The sequence below is a fragment of the Meleagris gallopavo genome, chromosome 1 (assembly GCF_905368555.1).
Source record: "Meleagris gallopavo chromosome 1, MGAL_WU_HG_1.1, whole genome shotgun sequence".
NCBI lineage: Eukaryota > Metazoa > Chordata > Aves > Galliformes > Phasianidae > Meleagris > Meleagris gallopavo.
The window spans coordinates 47,607,693-47,622,912 of record NC_139404.1 but is presented as its reverse complement, the minus strand read 5'-3'; the positions used below and the strand labels follow the sequence as shown (position 1 = coordinate 47,622,912).

The 15,220-nt window shown below is 44.0% G+C and overlaps 2 protein-coding genes across 10 annotated transcripts in view; one reads left to right on the top strand and one right to left on the bottom strand.

Moving 5' to 3' along the window:
• The first annotated feature begins 228 nt into the window (after positions 1 to 228).
• GSG1 (germ cell associated 1) lies at positions 229 to 12,889 on the top strand. Of its 8 annotated transcripts, none has more exons than XM_019614280.3 (9): positions 229 to 493; positions 580 to 695; positions 2,318 to 2,469; positions 2,604 to 2,667; positions 5,420 to 5,738; positions 8,332 to 8,379; positions 10,447 to 10,599; positions 10,938 to 11,049; positions 11,662 to 12,889. In XM_019614280.3, exons 2-9 carry the CDS (start codon positions 654 to 656, stop codon positions 11,975 to 11,977), a joined length of 1,206 nt encoding a protein of 401 aa, XP_019469825.1. In that variant the 5' UTR covers positions 229 to 493; positions 580 to 653; the 3' UTR covers positions 11,978 to 12,889. The 8 variants fall into 8 exon arrangements, with proteins under 8 accessions (XP_019469825.1, XP_085080936.1, XP_085080969.1 ...); XM_085224810.1 differs by having other exon boundaries at positions 580 to 716; XM_085224843.1 differs by lacking the exon at positions 2,318 to 2,469 and having other exon boundaries at positions 479 to 493.
• The window catches only part of FAM234B (family with sequence similarity 234 member B), a 21,301-nt gene continuing 18,908 nt past the window's right edge, over positions 12,828 to 15,220 (bottom strand). For both annotated transcript variants that reach the window (XM_003202213.5, XM_085224796.1), the window contains one exon: positions 12,828 to 14,884. In XM_003202213.5, coding sequence (XP_003202261.1) covers positions 14,879 to 14,884 — 6 coding nt within the window. In that variant the 3' untranslated portion in view covers positions 12,828 to 14,878. The remainder of the gene's footprint in view (positions 14,885 to 15,220) is intronic.

Genomic DNA, 15,220 nt, shown 5'->3' with positions numbered 1-15,220 from the left:
ACTAACTAAGACTTGCTTGGGGAAAAAAAATGTAAAGTTCTGTTAAAACTAATGGCAAGCTTCTATGTTCATTTTTGTGCTTGTTCCAGTTCAATCTTCATGCCTGTTATACCACAGACGTGCTGTCTAGCAACGTAAGCTGTTCATGTTTAAAAACAGAATTCACCTTTAAATGTGCTTTGACTAAAAAAATGCCTGGTGAGGTCATTCGCAGAGCAAGAGTTAATGCATCATACAAACAGCTAAATAAAGGTTACAATCTGAGTGGAATTATTCGGAGCTCAGGCAGAAATCTGGCATTTGCAGTCTGTCACTGGCTTTAGGAAGTCTGGCTCGCTCGGTGTCACTGCCGCCCAGACACATCCTGCTGGCTGTGTGGCAGTGAGGGAGGGGACAGCAGCGTTGGACGTCTTCCTGCAAAAACAGCACAAACAGGAGCAGGGGGTGAATGGTACACGGAAGTGTCATGTGTGAAGAATGTGAGGAATGCCGGGTGAGTATGAGCGTGCTTTTGTCCAGGTTCCACAGAGTGACTTTATGGGTGTAAATAGCCATTCTTTCTCCTCTCTTTCTCCTCAGGATGGCTGAAGAACTGATGTCTGGAGAGTATATGGTCTCTGGTACACCTGGGATGCAGAGCTGAGTAGAGGGCTATGAAGAGCTGTGTGCCTCTTGGGATCTGCCAGCTAAGTATTGTAATTATTGGGCCCTATCTGGTAAGGGTTTCTTGCCCTTCTTTATCACCAACAACCCTGGGGAGTTAAGAGTGTCACTTTTGGGCAGGATACACCCTAAGTGTGTACGATACAGCTGGGATGAAAATGCACCTCTTCTAAATCCCCAGGCTTTTGTAGATTTGGCAATCTCTACAGAGGTGTTCTGCTGAGATTGTGTCATGTGTTTTGTTCCCTTGTTTTGTTTCTGTAAACCAAATGCTTGGCTGATTGAACAGGAAACCAACTGCTGTGGGTATTCACATCAACGGGCAAACTTGAAACGAGTCACCAGGGACTGGCTACTACTGAGTTCAAAAAGAAAGAGACATCTCAAACCTGTAGCAAAGCCAAACTATGGTGGGAAACACCAGATGCAAAGAGGAGAAAACTGGAAGGCATAGCAGGGGGAGAGACAGATAGAATGATGTTTTCCTGTCTGTAATTCATTAGATTTAGGCAAAGCTGGAATGGAGATTTTAAAAGAAAGAATATTTTGCTAAGGGAATTTTGTCTAATGTCAGGAAACATGCTCTTGTGTTGATGTTCTATGAGCTGTGCACAATAATCTGGGCATGGAAATACTCTGAAAAAGTTAGTAGGTTACTTGACAAAATGCTGAGAAATGTATTAAAAAGAATAACTTTGTGCAGGACAGAAGGGGGAGCAAATGACCAGTTGGGCTTCTGCATCCATTTCACTTCTTTCCCCATTGATTTCAAAAGTCTCTCAGGCTCATACAATTGAAAGACAAGGATCCACTGCCCAACATCCCCAAGGGAAGGAAAGAGAATGTGTTCATACCAATGAGGGGGAAAAGAAGGAGGAAAAAGAAGGGAAAAAAAAAAAAAAAAAAAAAAGCCTGCAAAAACAGAAGGGATAGAAGTCCAAACTTGGATTTTGCTTCTCCCAGGCTCACACAGGAATAGCAGACTCCTGAAAAGAAGACTAGAGAAAGATTGCCATCTTCTGGAAGGATAAATATCTGCCATTATTCAGGATACTAAATCTGGCATATTTTTAAAGCCGTAGCATATATCTGATAAATTTATTTTTAAACCTGAGCCCATGTCCATAAATCTAAATTCAGTCACATTTCATTAATATATATTCCATGATCCTAGCTTTAGGAACTGACATAGCATCCTGGATTTTAATGAGAACTTGTGCTTAAAATTAGAACCTTATGAACGTTAGGGATTATTCGTAGTGAAATTTGATTTATTCTTGGGCTTGAGAACCACTTGGGCTTTTTGTTCTGTTTTGTCTTGTTTAAACTGAGCATTAAGAAGCCAAACTTAAGGTCTTCAGATGCAGAGACAAAACAATGAAAAAATACTACTGCTCTTCTTTTCAGCATCAGCTCCTTCAGCAAATTAAGAACATCTGTGTCAAACAGAGCCTTGCTTTTAATCAAAAAGCCCCAGACAGCTTGTGAAGCACGGAAACATTCAGCATTGCCTTCAGTTAGCCCATCTTAGTGATGATTATCTATATTAGAGGAGCTTAAGCAGTGGCTGGGATGAAAATAACTGTGCAGCCATCAACTGTAATGCTGAAGGCATGGAGGGTCAGCACTCTGTAACAGCACTGCCTCTATGCAGGCTCCTGAACCCCTGGGCTGTGCAGTCCCCAGAGCTATTGGTACACCTGCGTCTCATGATGGAAGCACAGCGTGGGAGAAGCACCTCTCTCACACCCTTATTCCACGTGGAGCTGCTCTGAGCCCTCTAGCGACTGCTCCTTCTCATGAGAGGTGATGCCACTGTTGCTGTTCTGTTGCTAAACAAGCTGTAACTAAGCCCTCAAGTATCATAGGGCCTCTAAGCTTTCAAGGCAGGAGCTCAGAGGGGACTTTGGGTGAGTGTGAATCTTTCTGTTTCTTTCTAGCTTTCCAAATTCATCTGATGTGAAGCTGCTGGGAGCTGGAATTCCTGGTGAACTTCATGCCTTGGTAAAGCTGCAAATACGAGGGACACCACCCTTTGAGTACTGCACTTGTTAGACTCACCACTGTTTCGCAGGGCCTGTCTGTCACTCAGCACTTGTTCTGCTAAGGGACTCCTTTTTTTCATTACAACTCCCATTGCCTGTGGGGAGAGCTGGAGCAAGATGTATTTAGAGTCTGAAATGCACAGTACTCAGAGCAAATTCAGTCACATACGCTATCCTAGCCCCACTTTTTATTTCTCCCCTTTCTGTGATTGGAATCTGGCCAGGAAGACATCCCAAAGATGGGAACTTTGGGTCCTTGTCATCTGCTGAGGTTGTGTGCACAGGAGGGGACTAATTGATGCCCAGAATGTTGGTAGTTCCTAAGCTAAGATCATTGTCCCCTGCAGCACCAATCAGAGAGCTGCCATCTCATTCCATTCAAGTTTCCAAACAGCCACTGCCCAGAGATAGCTTGGAATCCTTCTGTGCTTCACAGAAACTTTTTACTCTGTGAATGCTGCACTTAATCCCAGTCCGCAGCACCAAGCATTTCCCATATAATCTCCCAGAACAGCTGTGCTGTGATTGCATTGTAGATTACAAAATGACCATTTCCCACAAACCAGCTGCTGGCTGGAGGGATAGCGTTTAATAATCATGGGGAGGGAGTGGGCAAGGGAAGAGAGGAGGAGACGAAGGAGAAAGGAGGGTTGAAGCAGTTTGGTTTCTTGGGAAATTTAGAGACAAGTAAAACCGAAGACAAATTGTGAGTTCTATTTCTGTATTACTCCTCCAAATTAACAGGACTTCAAGGACTTGCTAGTAAGGTAAATGCAAATTTCTTTCCTTTTGGGGGTTATCTAGGTACTGTGGTCAGTTACTGTCAGTGTATGGCTTTTATGGAGGGAAACGTTTCTGAAAATGTTCTCATGAAGATGTTGTTCAGATCTGCTTCTTATCTCCTACAGTCTTGGCATCACTGGTTGAGTTCCTGCTTCTGAATTGCTTCATTTATCTTTTTTTTTTTTTCCTTGTCACTGGTTCTGAAATAATATGGCCTTTGACCAACTGTAACAAATCAGCTGGAGAGAATTTTTGTCCTACTACTGAGAATTTAAATTAGGAAAAAAAATGTTTAGGTGTTTTGTTTATTTGTTTGTTGTTTTGGCTTGTTTTTTTTTTTTTTGGTCAACATTGTGAGTGGAAAGATTATTTTCAATAAAAGTGTGAACAAACTGAAACCTGGTGAAGGAAAGTATAACCAAGAATGAGTGAACAACTGACAAACCACTCTGAAGGTTGGTGGTATCCAATATGCCTCCAGATCATTGAATTCTTTAGTTACCATGCCACTATGATGGTTCCATCTCTGGGGTTTCAATTGCTGAAATAAGTGCTCTGAAGGAAGCAAAAGAAGCCAGAACATAAGACGGTACAGGAATTTTTCATGAACTGAGTATTTTCTTGCCTTTGATGAAGATGTTCTGGATCAGGCACTGTTTTCTAAGTGATGAGATGCTAATCAAATCTTCTAAGCAGTGTTTCAGCAGCATTTCTGTTGGCCACATTTCTGAGCTTGCTGGTTAGCAGAAAAAAGTGCTGCTAACTAACTGCATCGCTTTCATCTGTATTCCTGTAAGACTGTCACAAACAACGTGATTGTTTATTTCTAATTTTTCATAGTATTGTCCACAATATGCTGGGCCTTTCACACACGTTCAGCGTTGAGTGAGTCAACAGAAGTTGTGTGAAGAGGCCAGCAGCAGGCAATGTCTGTACAAACCAAATCTATTTGTGGTCAAATATATTTTGAGAGTCATAAATAGGAAAGGGTGGGAGTATCTGGATGAAGTTGTGCCAAACATAGGGTGTGCCATGTGGGAAGAGGCATGCGTTGATTACATGAAAGTTGATATGTGGGTAGATGACATCTAATCAATCTGTGGAGTGATAAGATGGGTACTCAGAAGTCAGTGCAGGGTTTTGCAGGAACCTTAAAATCTTAAGCTTCTCTCTGAGAGAGAAAGACCACAGGACCCTGGTACACAAACTGTCTTCAGAATTACTTATTGTGATGAGCTAAAACTGAGAATAATATTTGTGACACCATTCATTCTTAAAAAAACAAAAAACAAAAAAACAGCCTTTTGGCACTCTGTATGAGAGCACAGACACTGTTATCCAACCATTCTACGAAATTTATGATGTGCAGAGCAGTGCTTGCTCAAGTGGGAGGTGCTGCTCTGAGTTTGAACTCAAGCTGCTGGGTGTGGGTAGCTGGGTGTCCTCCTGGGGCAGGCCACTGTTTTGAGTGTGATCTGAGAACATTTCCCTGTCTTTCCCCTCTCTGAAATCAGTATCCTATCTGCCTCCTTAGGTAAAGGAATTAACGGTGCTTGAAGAAGCGTTTTGGGGTACGTGGCAGAAAGAATTCTCATTTAGCTGAACAAAGTATTCGTCATGTTTCATGTAGTGGAAACACTTGGCATTTGGGGGAAATTGGTTCACTTAGTGCATTTAGTCCCAGTAGTTCCACAGGGTCGCCCTCTCTTCCCCAGTACACATCTCCAGCGTTTTTTGAAATGGTTGAAACTGAGCTATTTCTCCACTGCTCTGGCTTTTAGGAAAAGGGTCCTTCTTCGCTGGAATGTTGTGAGGAGCACAGACTGCTTCTCCTATGCATATCCCTTCCCCATGTGCTCCCCCTGGAAAAACTAGGGTTTATGACACTAGATGGCTGGTCTGACAGTCCCTCTGTTTCTGTGTTGTAGATGGAGCTGCTGAAGATGCTGCCGTGGCGCCGTGCTTTCCTGGCAGTTATCCTGAACCTGCTGGCACTCAGCCTCTCCACCACCGCCTTGCTCAGCAGCTACTGGTGCACCGGGACCCAGAAAGTGCCCAAGCCTTTGTGTGGGAAGAGCAAAGACTCTAAGTGCATCGGTGTCCCCATTACGCCTGATGCAGCTGCTAGCAATGCTTCAGCCCAGGAGGAGGTGCATTACAGCTGGGAGACCGGGGATGACCGCTTTTCCTTCAGATACTTCCACACGGGGATGTGGCTTTCCTGTGAAGAGAGCATGGAAGGGCCAGGTAGCGTCTTGCCCAGATGGCCACAACTTTTCCCCTTGCTTTTACTCCACAGGAGTTCAGAATTGAAAGGTGGAGGCTGACAGCACTTAAGAGAACAGCCTTCTTCGTTTTCCTTGATGGCACCAACCCTGTGCACTGTCTTTGTACTTCTGTCCTTCACAGAGATGTTTACAGATGGTAGCAAGGCAGAATGCCTGTCTCTGGCATACCCTTCTGTCTGGAATGGGGGCTGTGGAGTGCAGGTGATGGTGACGGTGACTTTGTGGTTGTACCATTCATCCTGATGGGCACTGGAGTGGCCCTCCTTTTCCTTCCCCTGAACTCCATTCCTACACATAGTTCACTTCATGCTCTACAGGGCACATCTGTGTATATCCCCTGCTAAATTGAAACAGGAGGATTTTAATTCGGTGTTGTCAACTTGTAGTTAACAACTGTGAGGATTACATTTGTTGACATTCTCCTTAAATCACCAAACTGAGGAGATGTATGAAATGAATAGGGATTGGGCTTTTATCAAACAAACAAAAAGCAATAAGGAGAGAAAGAGAAGTCTTGCATTACTGATGCAGAGAAAAGCTTGAGATTATGACCAGAGAGAAATCAAAGGTAGGAGGCAAATTGACTTGAGATTAGAGACACAGCATTTTAATTTTTAGTAATTTCTGTGATATTGTGACAGGTCTGACTTGTGATTTTTGACTATAAACTGGCACTCCAAACTGTGGAGAGCCAGAGGCTGGTCATGCAGCCTGTATTAGATCCCATGTCTTTTTTCACTCTGAATTTGCTCTTGCCCAGTCCTGCTGCAGTCCTTCTGCAGGAATTGGTGCCACATCAGTACAGGTGGATGCTTCGCAGTGCACAAATGCACTTTACAGCCTGGCACATATTGGGGATCAGAACTGACCCAGAAGATGGCCATCAGAGAGATGCATAACTAAAGATGCAATGATGAAGTCACTTTCCACTGAGCCACTGCCCTGCTCTTCAGGTCTACCCAACACAAATAGAATCATAGAGCTGTTTGAGTTGGAAGGAATCCTTAAAGGTCATCTTGTCTATCTCCCCTTCTCTAACTGACTGACCATTCTAGTACAGCATTGCTCATTTTCTTATCTGTTGCTTTAAGACTGTGAAAATCAATTAAATGAATGAATACATGCATAGATGCGTACATACATAAAGGTGAACAAAAGACAGAAGAGAGGTGGAAGCAGGAACATGCTTGAAAATCTCATGTCCTAATGAGGGGATTGCTTCATTATGAGCTTTTACATATATACTGTGGAAAGAGATGTGTTTATTTGGGGCTGATTTGGTCTGGAGTGTGTTTCCATGGTGCTTGTGGGAGTGGGAATACGTAATTTGACAGCTTTCTCTGAAAGAATTGTTTGGCCACCAGGCAGTCCTGGAATAACCCTGATGCCTGAAGGAATGCTGAGAGCGTGTTACATCTGGATTGCACCAGAGCATGGGGTAGTCATAGTCAGCCTCAGTCCCCTGCTTCCTATAAAGTGAGTACTATCTACCCACTGCTGAGGGTCTCTGAAGCAAGCGCAGAGAGAACAACAACTTAAAAAAAACAAAAACAAAAACAAGACTTTGATCAGCAACAGGAGTTTGAATTGAACTGAGCTGGAGAAAGGATTTCATTATTCAGGCTAATCTCAGGATCAGCTTTAGATGAACCATTACTGAATAACCTCATTAAAGTTCTAGGTGAAGTAGCAAGCGGCAAGTTAATGAAGACAGCAGATGGCACTAAACTGGGTAGCATCCTGAGAGCCACAGATGATAGAAGTAATACAGGGGATTGGGAGAGATTAGAACTGGGGATAGAAATTAAGAAAATGAGATTCTTACATGAAAAACTGCAGGCTTGTATTCTTGGGAGAAAATACCGTGCCAAATAGAGGACAGGACCCTCAAATGCAGTGGTGCAGTACACAGCTAAGAAAGACTTAAAGATAATAATGGTGGACCCTTCATTAATAGTTTGTATCTGGCCTCTATAAAAAGCCAAAGCAAAAACAAACATTTGTCTAAATAGTATGCCTAAACTGGGACGACAGAAGACTTACTTTCTGTGTGATTCTTTGTCTCAGAAGAGGATCTCATATCTCTAACATGAAATATATGGGAAGAGAATTTTTTTGCTTTCTTCTTGGGAAATCAATTCTGCAAACTGATTTGCCTGAGGTGAGTGGGAATACATGTCTTCAGAAGAGGTGGGTCTGTGGTCTGTTGTAAGCTACATTTCAATTGCCCTGAGCAACAGCCCTCAGAGACTGGTAATAAAGTGGTGAAGAAGTAGCAGCAGATTTATATATTCACCAAAGACTGACAACATTTAAAAATTGCTGATTTTTTTTCTAGACGGGCCACCCCTAGTTTTACCCAGAGATTGCCTTCTCCTACCATGCCCCATGAGAGTATGGAAGGATGGTCAGAAAGAGATCAAAAGTGAGAAGATCTGGCAGGTAGATACAAATGACCGTGGCCGTGCAATGAAGAGAGAGGGAGGGAGAAGTATTCTTTTACCTTATCCTACACTGTTTTACAAGCTGATATCCTTGTTTTTGTGTTTCAGAGGAGAAATGCCGTAGCTTTATTGAGCTTTCTCCACCTGCAGAGAGAGGTAAGAGCAAATCCCCATATCTCACCGTAACTACCCAGTGCACCACCTTGGGACAAGGGACCTGCAACGTTTCTCCTGCGTGAGGACAGTGAGGTGGGTCCCCAAATACTCAGGCCTTGTGGATGCTAAAAATAGAAAGATTTCCTCCCAGATGTTTGCCCAAACTACTATCATCTGTGAGGTCAGCAACAGAATCTCCAAGCCTCCTCCCACATGAAGTGGGGTTCATCTCTTTTAGTAAGTAATCAAGTTCAAGCTTGTCAACTCATGTAGTCAACAGGGAGGGGACAGACATCACCCAAGGGCATTCCTTCCCTTGCGCTGGATGTTCACTCAGTACTGCAGTTTTGGATGCCTCTGGGAGCCCAGTCACTTCCTAAGTAATCAGGACATCCAAAAGGCACACTTTGAGTGAAATTCTGCCTCATCAAATATCAAATCTGGGCAGGAGAGCTGACTGTTCCTATCACTGTCACATGGTTCAAATTATCCTGGGGATAATGTCAGTACACCTGGATGGGCTGGAACACACACTGGGCAACTACAGCAGCCAGAAAGGAAATGAGTCTTTTAGTGGAGCTCACCTTCTTTCTCTGTCTTGCTTCCTCTATCCTATGGCTAAGAATGATGACCTGTTTTTATAAAACCTTATGCATTCATAGATGAAGGGTACAGTACCAGTGTTGCACTGTGCACATTAACCTCTCATGCTTATTCTTTCTAAAAGAGCATTTACACAAATCAAATGACGCTGATGTTACAAGATCATTTTGAAATCACATGGATCTCCATTTTGTCATAAATAAATGACTTCCCCGCAAAAGGAATTGCTCTTGCATTTTCCACAATATGCTCCTTTCACTGGAAGCAGTAATTCCTTTTTTTTTTTTTTTTTTTTTTTTTTTTGCTTCCTCACCTTCTCGTGCTCCATTCTCTGCCAGGGCTTCTGGCTCTATTGGTTCCAATGTCTTCCCCAAGACTGAGAAAATAGACTCATGCAACCAGAATACATCTTTGTAAATATGTCTATCCCTCCTCACACTCCTCCTACAGCTTCTTGATTAATTTCAACCCAAATCTGAAAGAAAGCCTCTGTTCTATAAGACACTGAGGTCTTCAAGATTAATTGGAGTATCAGTATGAGCATGGCACTCACAGTATCACAGCTCTATCACCTGCTTTCACGCCTTCCTACACACAGTACCACTGTAAGATGACATAGGCCTCCAGAGCAGCCACCAGCATGGGCAGTGAGACCAGTCTGCTTTCACAGGAAAAGCAATACAGAGCCTTCTGAGCACTGCTGGTGCCTGTGGCCTCCAGGACACTCTTGGCAATCTGACCTCTGAAATAACAGTCTGTGATCTTGCTGCAGCAAGCAAACCAGCTCCTCTGTGCAGGGAATGCAACTCATTAATTCCTGCTGAAGAGCTGGGTGACTCAATGGGAATAACGATGTTTGAGGAGAGGAGCTGAGTTAAGAGGGTTTCCTTCGCATTCCTTTTCTCCAGTGGAATGACTCCTCTAGGGCCATTAGCAATTGCTAACAGTAGTGCTCCCAGTGCTGCTTCATTTGTCAGATTAATATTTCTTCTTTAGTGAATCGTGTGCTCTTCCAGAGCCCAGCATTACTGAATGTCTTTTCTCATTCTCCTCTATCCCTGCCACACAATGAGCTGGGCTGAGAGCTGTGGTATGACTCAAGTCCCACTGATAAGCCCTGCATGAATGTGCCCGCTCTCCATGCAAGCAGCAGAGTGAGTGGTGAATATAACTGCTCAAGCAAGATATCCCCCATGGCTTTACCTTGCTGTTTATGAATATCAGTGGCTTATATAAGGCAGCTGTTTTAGGTCCTCTCAGCTTTTGCAGTGTTGGATCAGCCAAGCTATCTTCCATGACACTCTGTCCCCCTCAGCATCCTTGCTGATAGGTTGGGGGCTGGTTGTTTTCCCCACCTCTCTTCTCTCCAACAGACTTCCTTTCAGGATTAGGTTGGGAAGGAGGAGTATTCTCCCTTGAAGAAACCATTTGGTACTGATGTGAGGGGTTTCTGATTCCTGGCAGGAATCCTGTGGCTGTCACTGGGGTCAGAGATGCTGTACATCAGCCTCTTGCTCATCAGTTTCATCCTCCTGATGGTGGAAATGCTGCACACCGGCAATCCTGTCTGTGGACTGAAGCTCAATGCCTTTGCTGCTGTCTCCTCAGTGCTGTCAGGTAAGTGTGTTACTGTGGAACCTGGCAGCAAGACAGGCACATGTGGGCAGAAATAAAAATATACTGACAGCCTTTCTCATTCACTCACCTCTGTTGATGAGAATCAGAATGAAAGGAGCAGTAAAAAGCCCCTAAAAAGTGTCTAAAAAGAAACAGAGTTAATGGGAATTGCAAGGAGACAATGGTGCAGGAGCAACCCTGGGAAGGTGGTATAGCAGCTGCTGGCCCTGCACAGCAACAGGAAAGCCTCCTCTTCCACACAAGGCTGAAGCATGCAGCTCTGGCTCCTGCCATATCTTCCTTGTTTTTTTTTTTTTTTTTTTTGTCTTCTTTACTAGGTCTCCTTGGGATGGTGGCACACATGATGTACAGCCAAGTCTTCCAAGCCACAGTTAATCTGGGGCCAGAGGACTGGAGGCCGCACACATGGGACTATGGCTGGGCTTTCTAGTACGTGAGCTTTGCAACCCATCACTTCCCTGGGCTGTGGGTCTTCAGACGTGCTATATCTTGTCTAAACTCTCCTCCCTCCTTGACCCTTTGTGTTTCCAAAGACATGGTTCTACTGTTCAATCTCCTCATCCCCTGCTTTAACAAATAGTTGCCGAGTTACTTAAGTGAGTAGGTACCAAGAACTGGTAAAACAATGGAGACACACCTAAGCAAGAGCCTTCTGACCCGCTGACTAATCAGACTTGCCTCTATGCTTGTTTGCCCTATTTAGTCTCAGTTCTTCCGTGTGCAGGGGCTACTGCCACACCTGTGATGTTGCTCTCAAAAATGCCTTGCATTTCTGCAGTTTAAATAAAATTGCTTGTTGGTTTGACATCTTCACTGAGCAAAGTCCAAAAGATCTGTACCTGTAGCATTGAGACTAGACACGTGGCTCAGGATTTCTTTCTCCAAAGAATGAAGAAGCTAACCCCAGCTGATACATAATAGCTGACTTGAAAAACATTTTGGTGAAGTTATTTGAGCTTATTAGTCTGACATCTCTCATCTTTCTGTAGTTCATGTTCAGCAGCTTCTACCTGCAGTGTTGTTCTTGTTTCTCTCCTGCAGCATGGCCTGGACCTCCTTCACCTGTTGCATGGCTTCTGCTGTCACCACTCTCAACACCTACACCAAGACAGTGCTGGAGTTCAAACGCAACCACATCAAGGGCTATGATATGAGCTTCAAGGATCAGCCTCAGCACCACCAGTACTTCATACAGCAGCAAATAAGCAGCTACTATGAGTCTCGAGACAAGCCCCTCCATTCAGTGTCCGAGGGAGTTGATTTCTACTCTGAGCTGCAGAAGAAAGTGCTGCAGCGGGAACCAGAGCTGGACCTGGATGAGGTCTTGGGACAGACAATTGGAGAAGACCAGTGTTAGGGATGAATGCACAGGGGCTGAACAGTGGGGTTTGGGAAGCAAAAAGCTCTGAACCAAACACTAACACTACTGTTAGCAAGTTCTTGGGGGTGCTCTTCCTTTCTCTAATGTTCAGGTGGTGAGAATAAGAAAAGTCAGGCATTGGAACAGGGCAACAGCAGTGCCAATAGGAGGCAAGACAGGTCCTCTCTGATCACAGCCTGAAAGGTGTCTTCAGCTGGGAACGACGAAACTGAGGGTAAATGTCATTGGTGCCATCTGTATCCAAGCATTGTCAGACAGAACTGAGGCAGGTGCCCTAATCCCAACAGCACTGCACTAAGTTAAAAATAGACTCAGCCCAACCCAGCTGGCAAATTGCATTACTGGGCCTCTTTGGGTGGAGTCACATTGCCATTCCAGCAACCTCTTTGGTTCAGTGCTAAGATGTAGGTCATAGGTGCTCATACTGAGTTGCTGCAGTCCTCCCTGAAGACCCTATTTATTCTTCATTTGTAGGCCCAGTCTCCTGTCCTACAGATTAAAAGTGCTGCTGGAGTAGAAATGGGAGGTTGCTTTCAAATATCTCCTCTCCAATCTCTTATCTGTAAAGGTTCCTATATGCACCTTCCTTGCTTTGCCCCCTCCAGCTCCCATTCTGAGATACTTTCCTGTCTGACACTTTCTTTTGTGCTTCTCTATATCCTTTAAGAATCCTAGGCTGAACTTCTGCTTTTTTGTTTCTCTTCAGTTGTCCCTTTTCCCTTTATGTAAAAATACCACCAACCACCCAAATACCACCACCATCCCCAAATCAAGCAAACCCATCATCCCTCAAAGGTGAAATGGTGATTCACATGACACACACTGATGCTGTACACAGTATTTATTTGCTCCACTGCAGTTCACAGTTCAAATACATTTTCTCAACAATATACAGACAGACTCTTTATTCACAGTGGGGGCGTGTGTGCGGGTGGGGTAAATTCACATTACGGAGGAGCTAATTCACTGCACTCAAATATTAGTTCTCTCAGGAAGAACCTCAGGAGAATAACTATTTCAGGTAATGAATGCCTCACCTTTCCCAGCAAGGTGGTGGCTACAGGCAGAAAGGTGCACTCCTGTTTAATCTTCATATATTACTGGTCCTCACACTTTCAGTTATACAGCTGTATTAACTAACATAATATTATAAATACTAATCCGTCTGGAGGAAAATCCCAGGCCTAGAGCTGTTGCTACAGTTGTGCTAATATATACAAAGCTATTTACACAAAAATACCATTAAACATATACAAACTGTTCTCAGGTCTGATATTAGGAGAGAAGGGTCCAAAGGCCAGCTTTGGGGCTTGCAGCTAATCCTGAAGAGCTACACTGAAAGCTGTCCTGGAAGCTTTATGTGGAGATGCAGGGAGGAAGAAGAAAGGGTGATGTAGCAAGACGAGGTGTCAAGAACCCAGGAGAGCAAACCCACGTGTTCATCCTTGATGTAAGCATCAAAATGCTGCCATCACCTTGCTACTCAGAGGGAAATGCAGCAAAACAGGAAGAGTACATGTTAGCAGGAGGACAGAAGAGACATCTGCAATTCTCACCTCAGCCTGGCTTTGCATAATGTCAAAGGTCAGATCTGGGAAAACAGGTAACATGTTGCTGCCCTGCATTGTGAGGAGTTGCCAGGGCAGCAAAGTTGTTGGTTTATATATAGTTACTTTATTGCAGGCAACTTCATGTAGATGCTCCGCAACTACAACACAGGAGTCTCACAGCATGCTCACAGGCACAATTCAAGGAACTAAATGTACCGAGAGCAAATAAATGTGCCTTGGGGGCAGTCTATTCCTTCTGGAACTGCTGGGCTGGCAGGGCAATGGTCAAGTTAAGACCAGAACAGGGTTACATGCACAGAAGAGCTTTCCATCTCTACCTCTTGTCTGAGACTCTAAACTCCCAAGCAGTTGTGTGAGAATAAGCTTCTCTGTAAGTGTATCTATAGTCCAGTGATCTTTACAGTGCCAGTAGGGACCTGCTGAGAGCCTCTCCCAAGGGGGCTGCAATGCTTTTCAAAGGGGAACTCAGTCCAACAAAGTGCAACATGATGCTACAATGACACTTCAGGTTTATACAGAGCTTAAGGATGGATGAATAAGAGGTAGAAATGAGATGTGAATCTTTTGCTTCTATGTAGGTCAACCACAAGAACCTGTCTTGAACTTGGATCTGGGAAAAGAAACAAGTGCAAATGCTGAAAAATGTTCTTGCAGCCATCTTTCCATCAGGTAATTCAGCCAGAGAGCCAGTTTGTTTGTGAGTTTGGCAACAAGATGGAGAAAAGGGCTGAGAGAATAAGAAAGGCTGTACAAGACTTGCCCTGCAGAAGCCAGACAAAGGCTACTTTCCAAAAATATGAAGATTAAAGCAGATGGTGTTCTTTACCCACATAATTTGCCTGTAAGTTATCATAGACCACCATAAGCTTTGAGCTTGTTTGTCTGCCTGGGAATACTGTTTGGACATAAAAAGGAGTGTCCTAAATCTGTTCATAAATTAAACGTATAAAAAATATACATATATTTTATAAATTGATACATATATATAACTCGTGTGTGTGTGCGTGTGTGTGTGTTTGTGTGTGTGCGCGCACAAGCTCTAAATTCACATTTCCATGTTACCTGGAAGGAAGCATGCAAGAACAGCATATGGATGGGGAGATGCTGAACAAGGTTCATCTGATACAGGACAGATCTGCCAAGGACAAACCAGCTTCCAGCAATATTCCCCAGATAGCTGAAGAAAGGGGAAGTGCTTTTAGTTCCCACTCCCTCTACACAGCAGTTTTCCTGAAGGTCCCCTGAGCAGCTTCCTCTATTCCCCATGCAGGTCATAGGTCCTGTCAAAATATCAGGAACCACTAGGCTAGAGCTGGAAAAGGAAAGGGAAACAAAAAACAAAGCCAGAATCCATTATCATTCAGTCCAGTACAGAAAAGTGTTAATTTACTGATCAGCAACACTAGACACCACTAGGTAGAGGGTGCATGGGGGACCTCTGTTTGGCCATGTCAGAAAAAGTGACCACTGCCCTACCTCTCCATTCTGTCTGTGAGTCTCCCAGTCCTTAATGGTTGTCACCCCTGGTTCTTTCTAAAATCTCCTTCTTCTCAAACTGCTAAAGTATAGCTGGGCCTTACACTGTGTCCAGTCTACACCCAAAGGGACGGCCTGTCATCTTGCAGTCAATTTGAATCCCACCTCATGG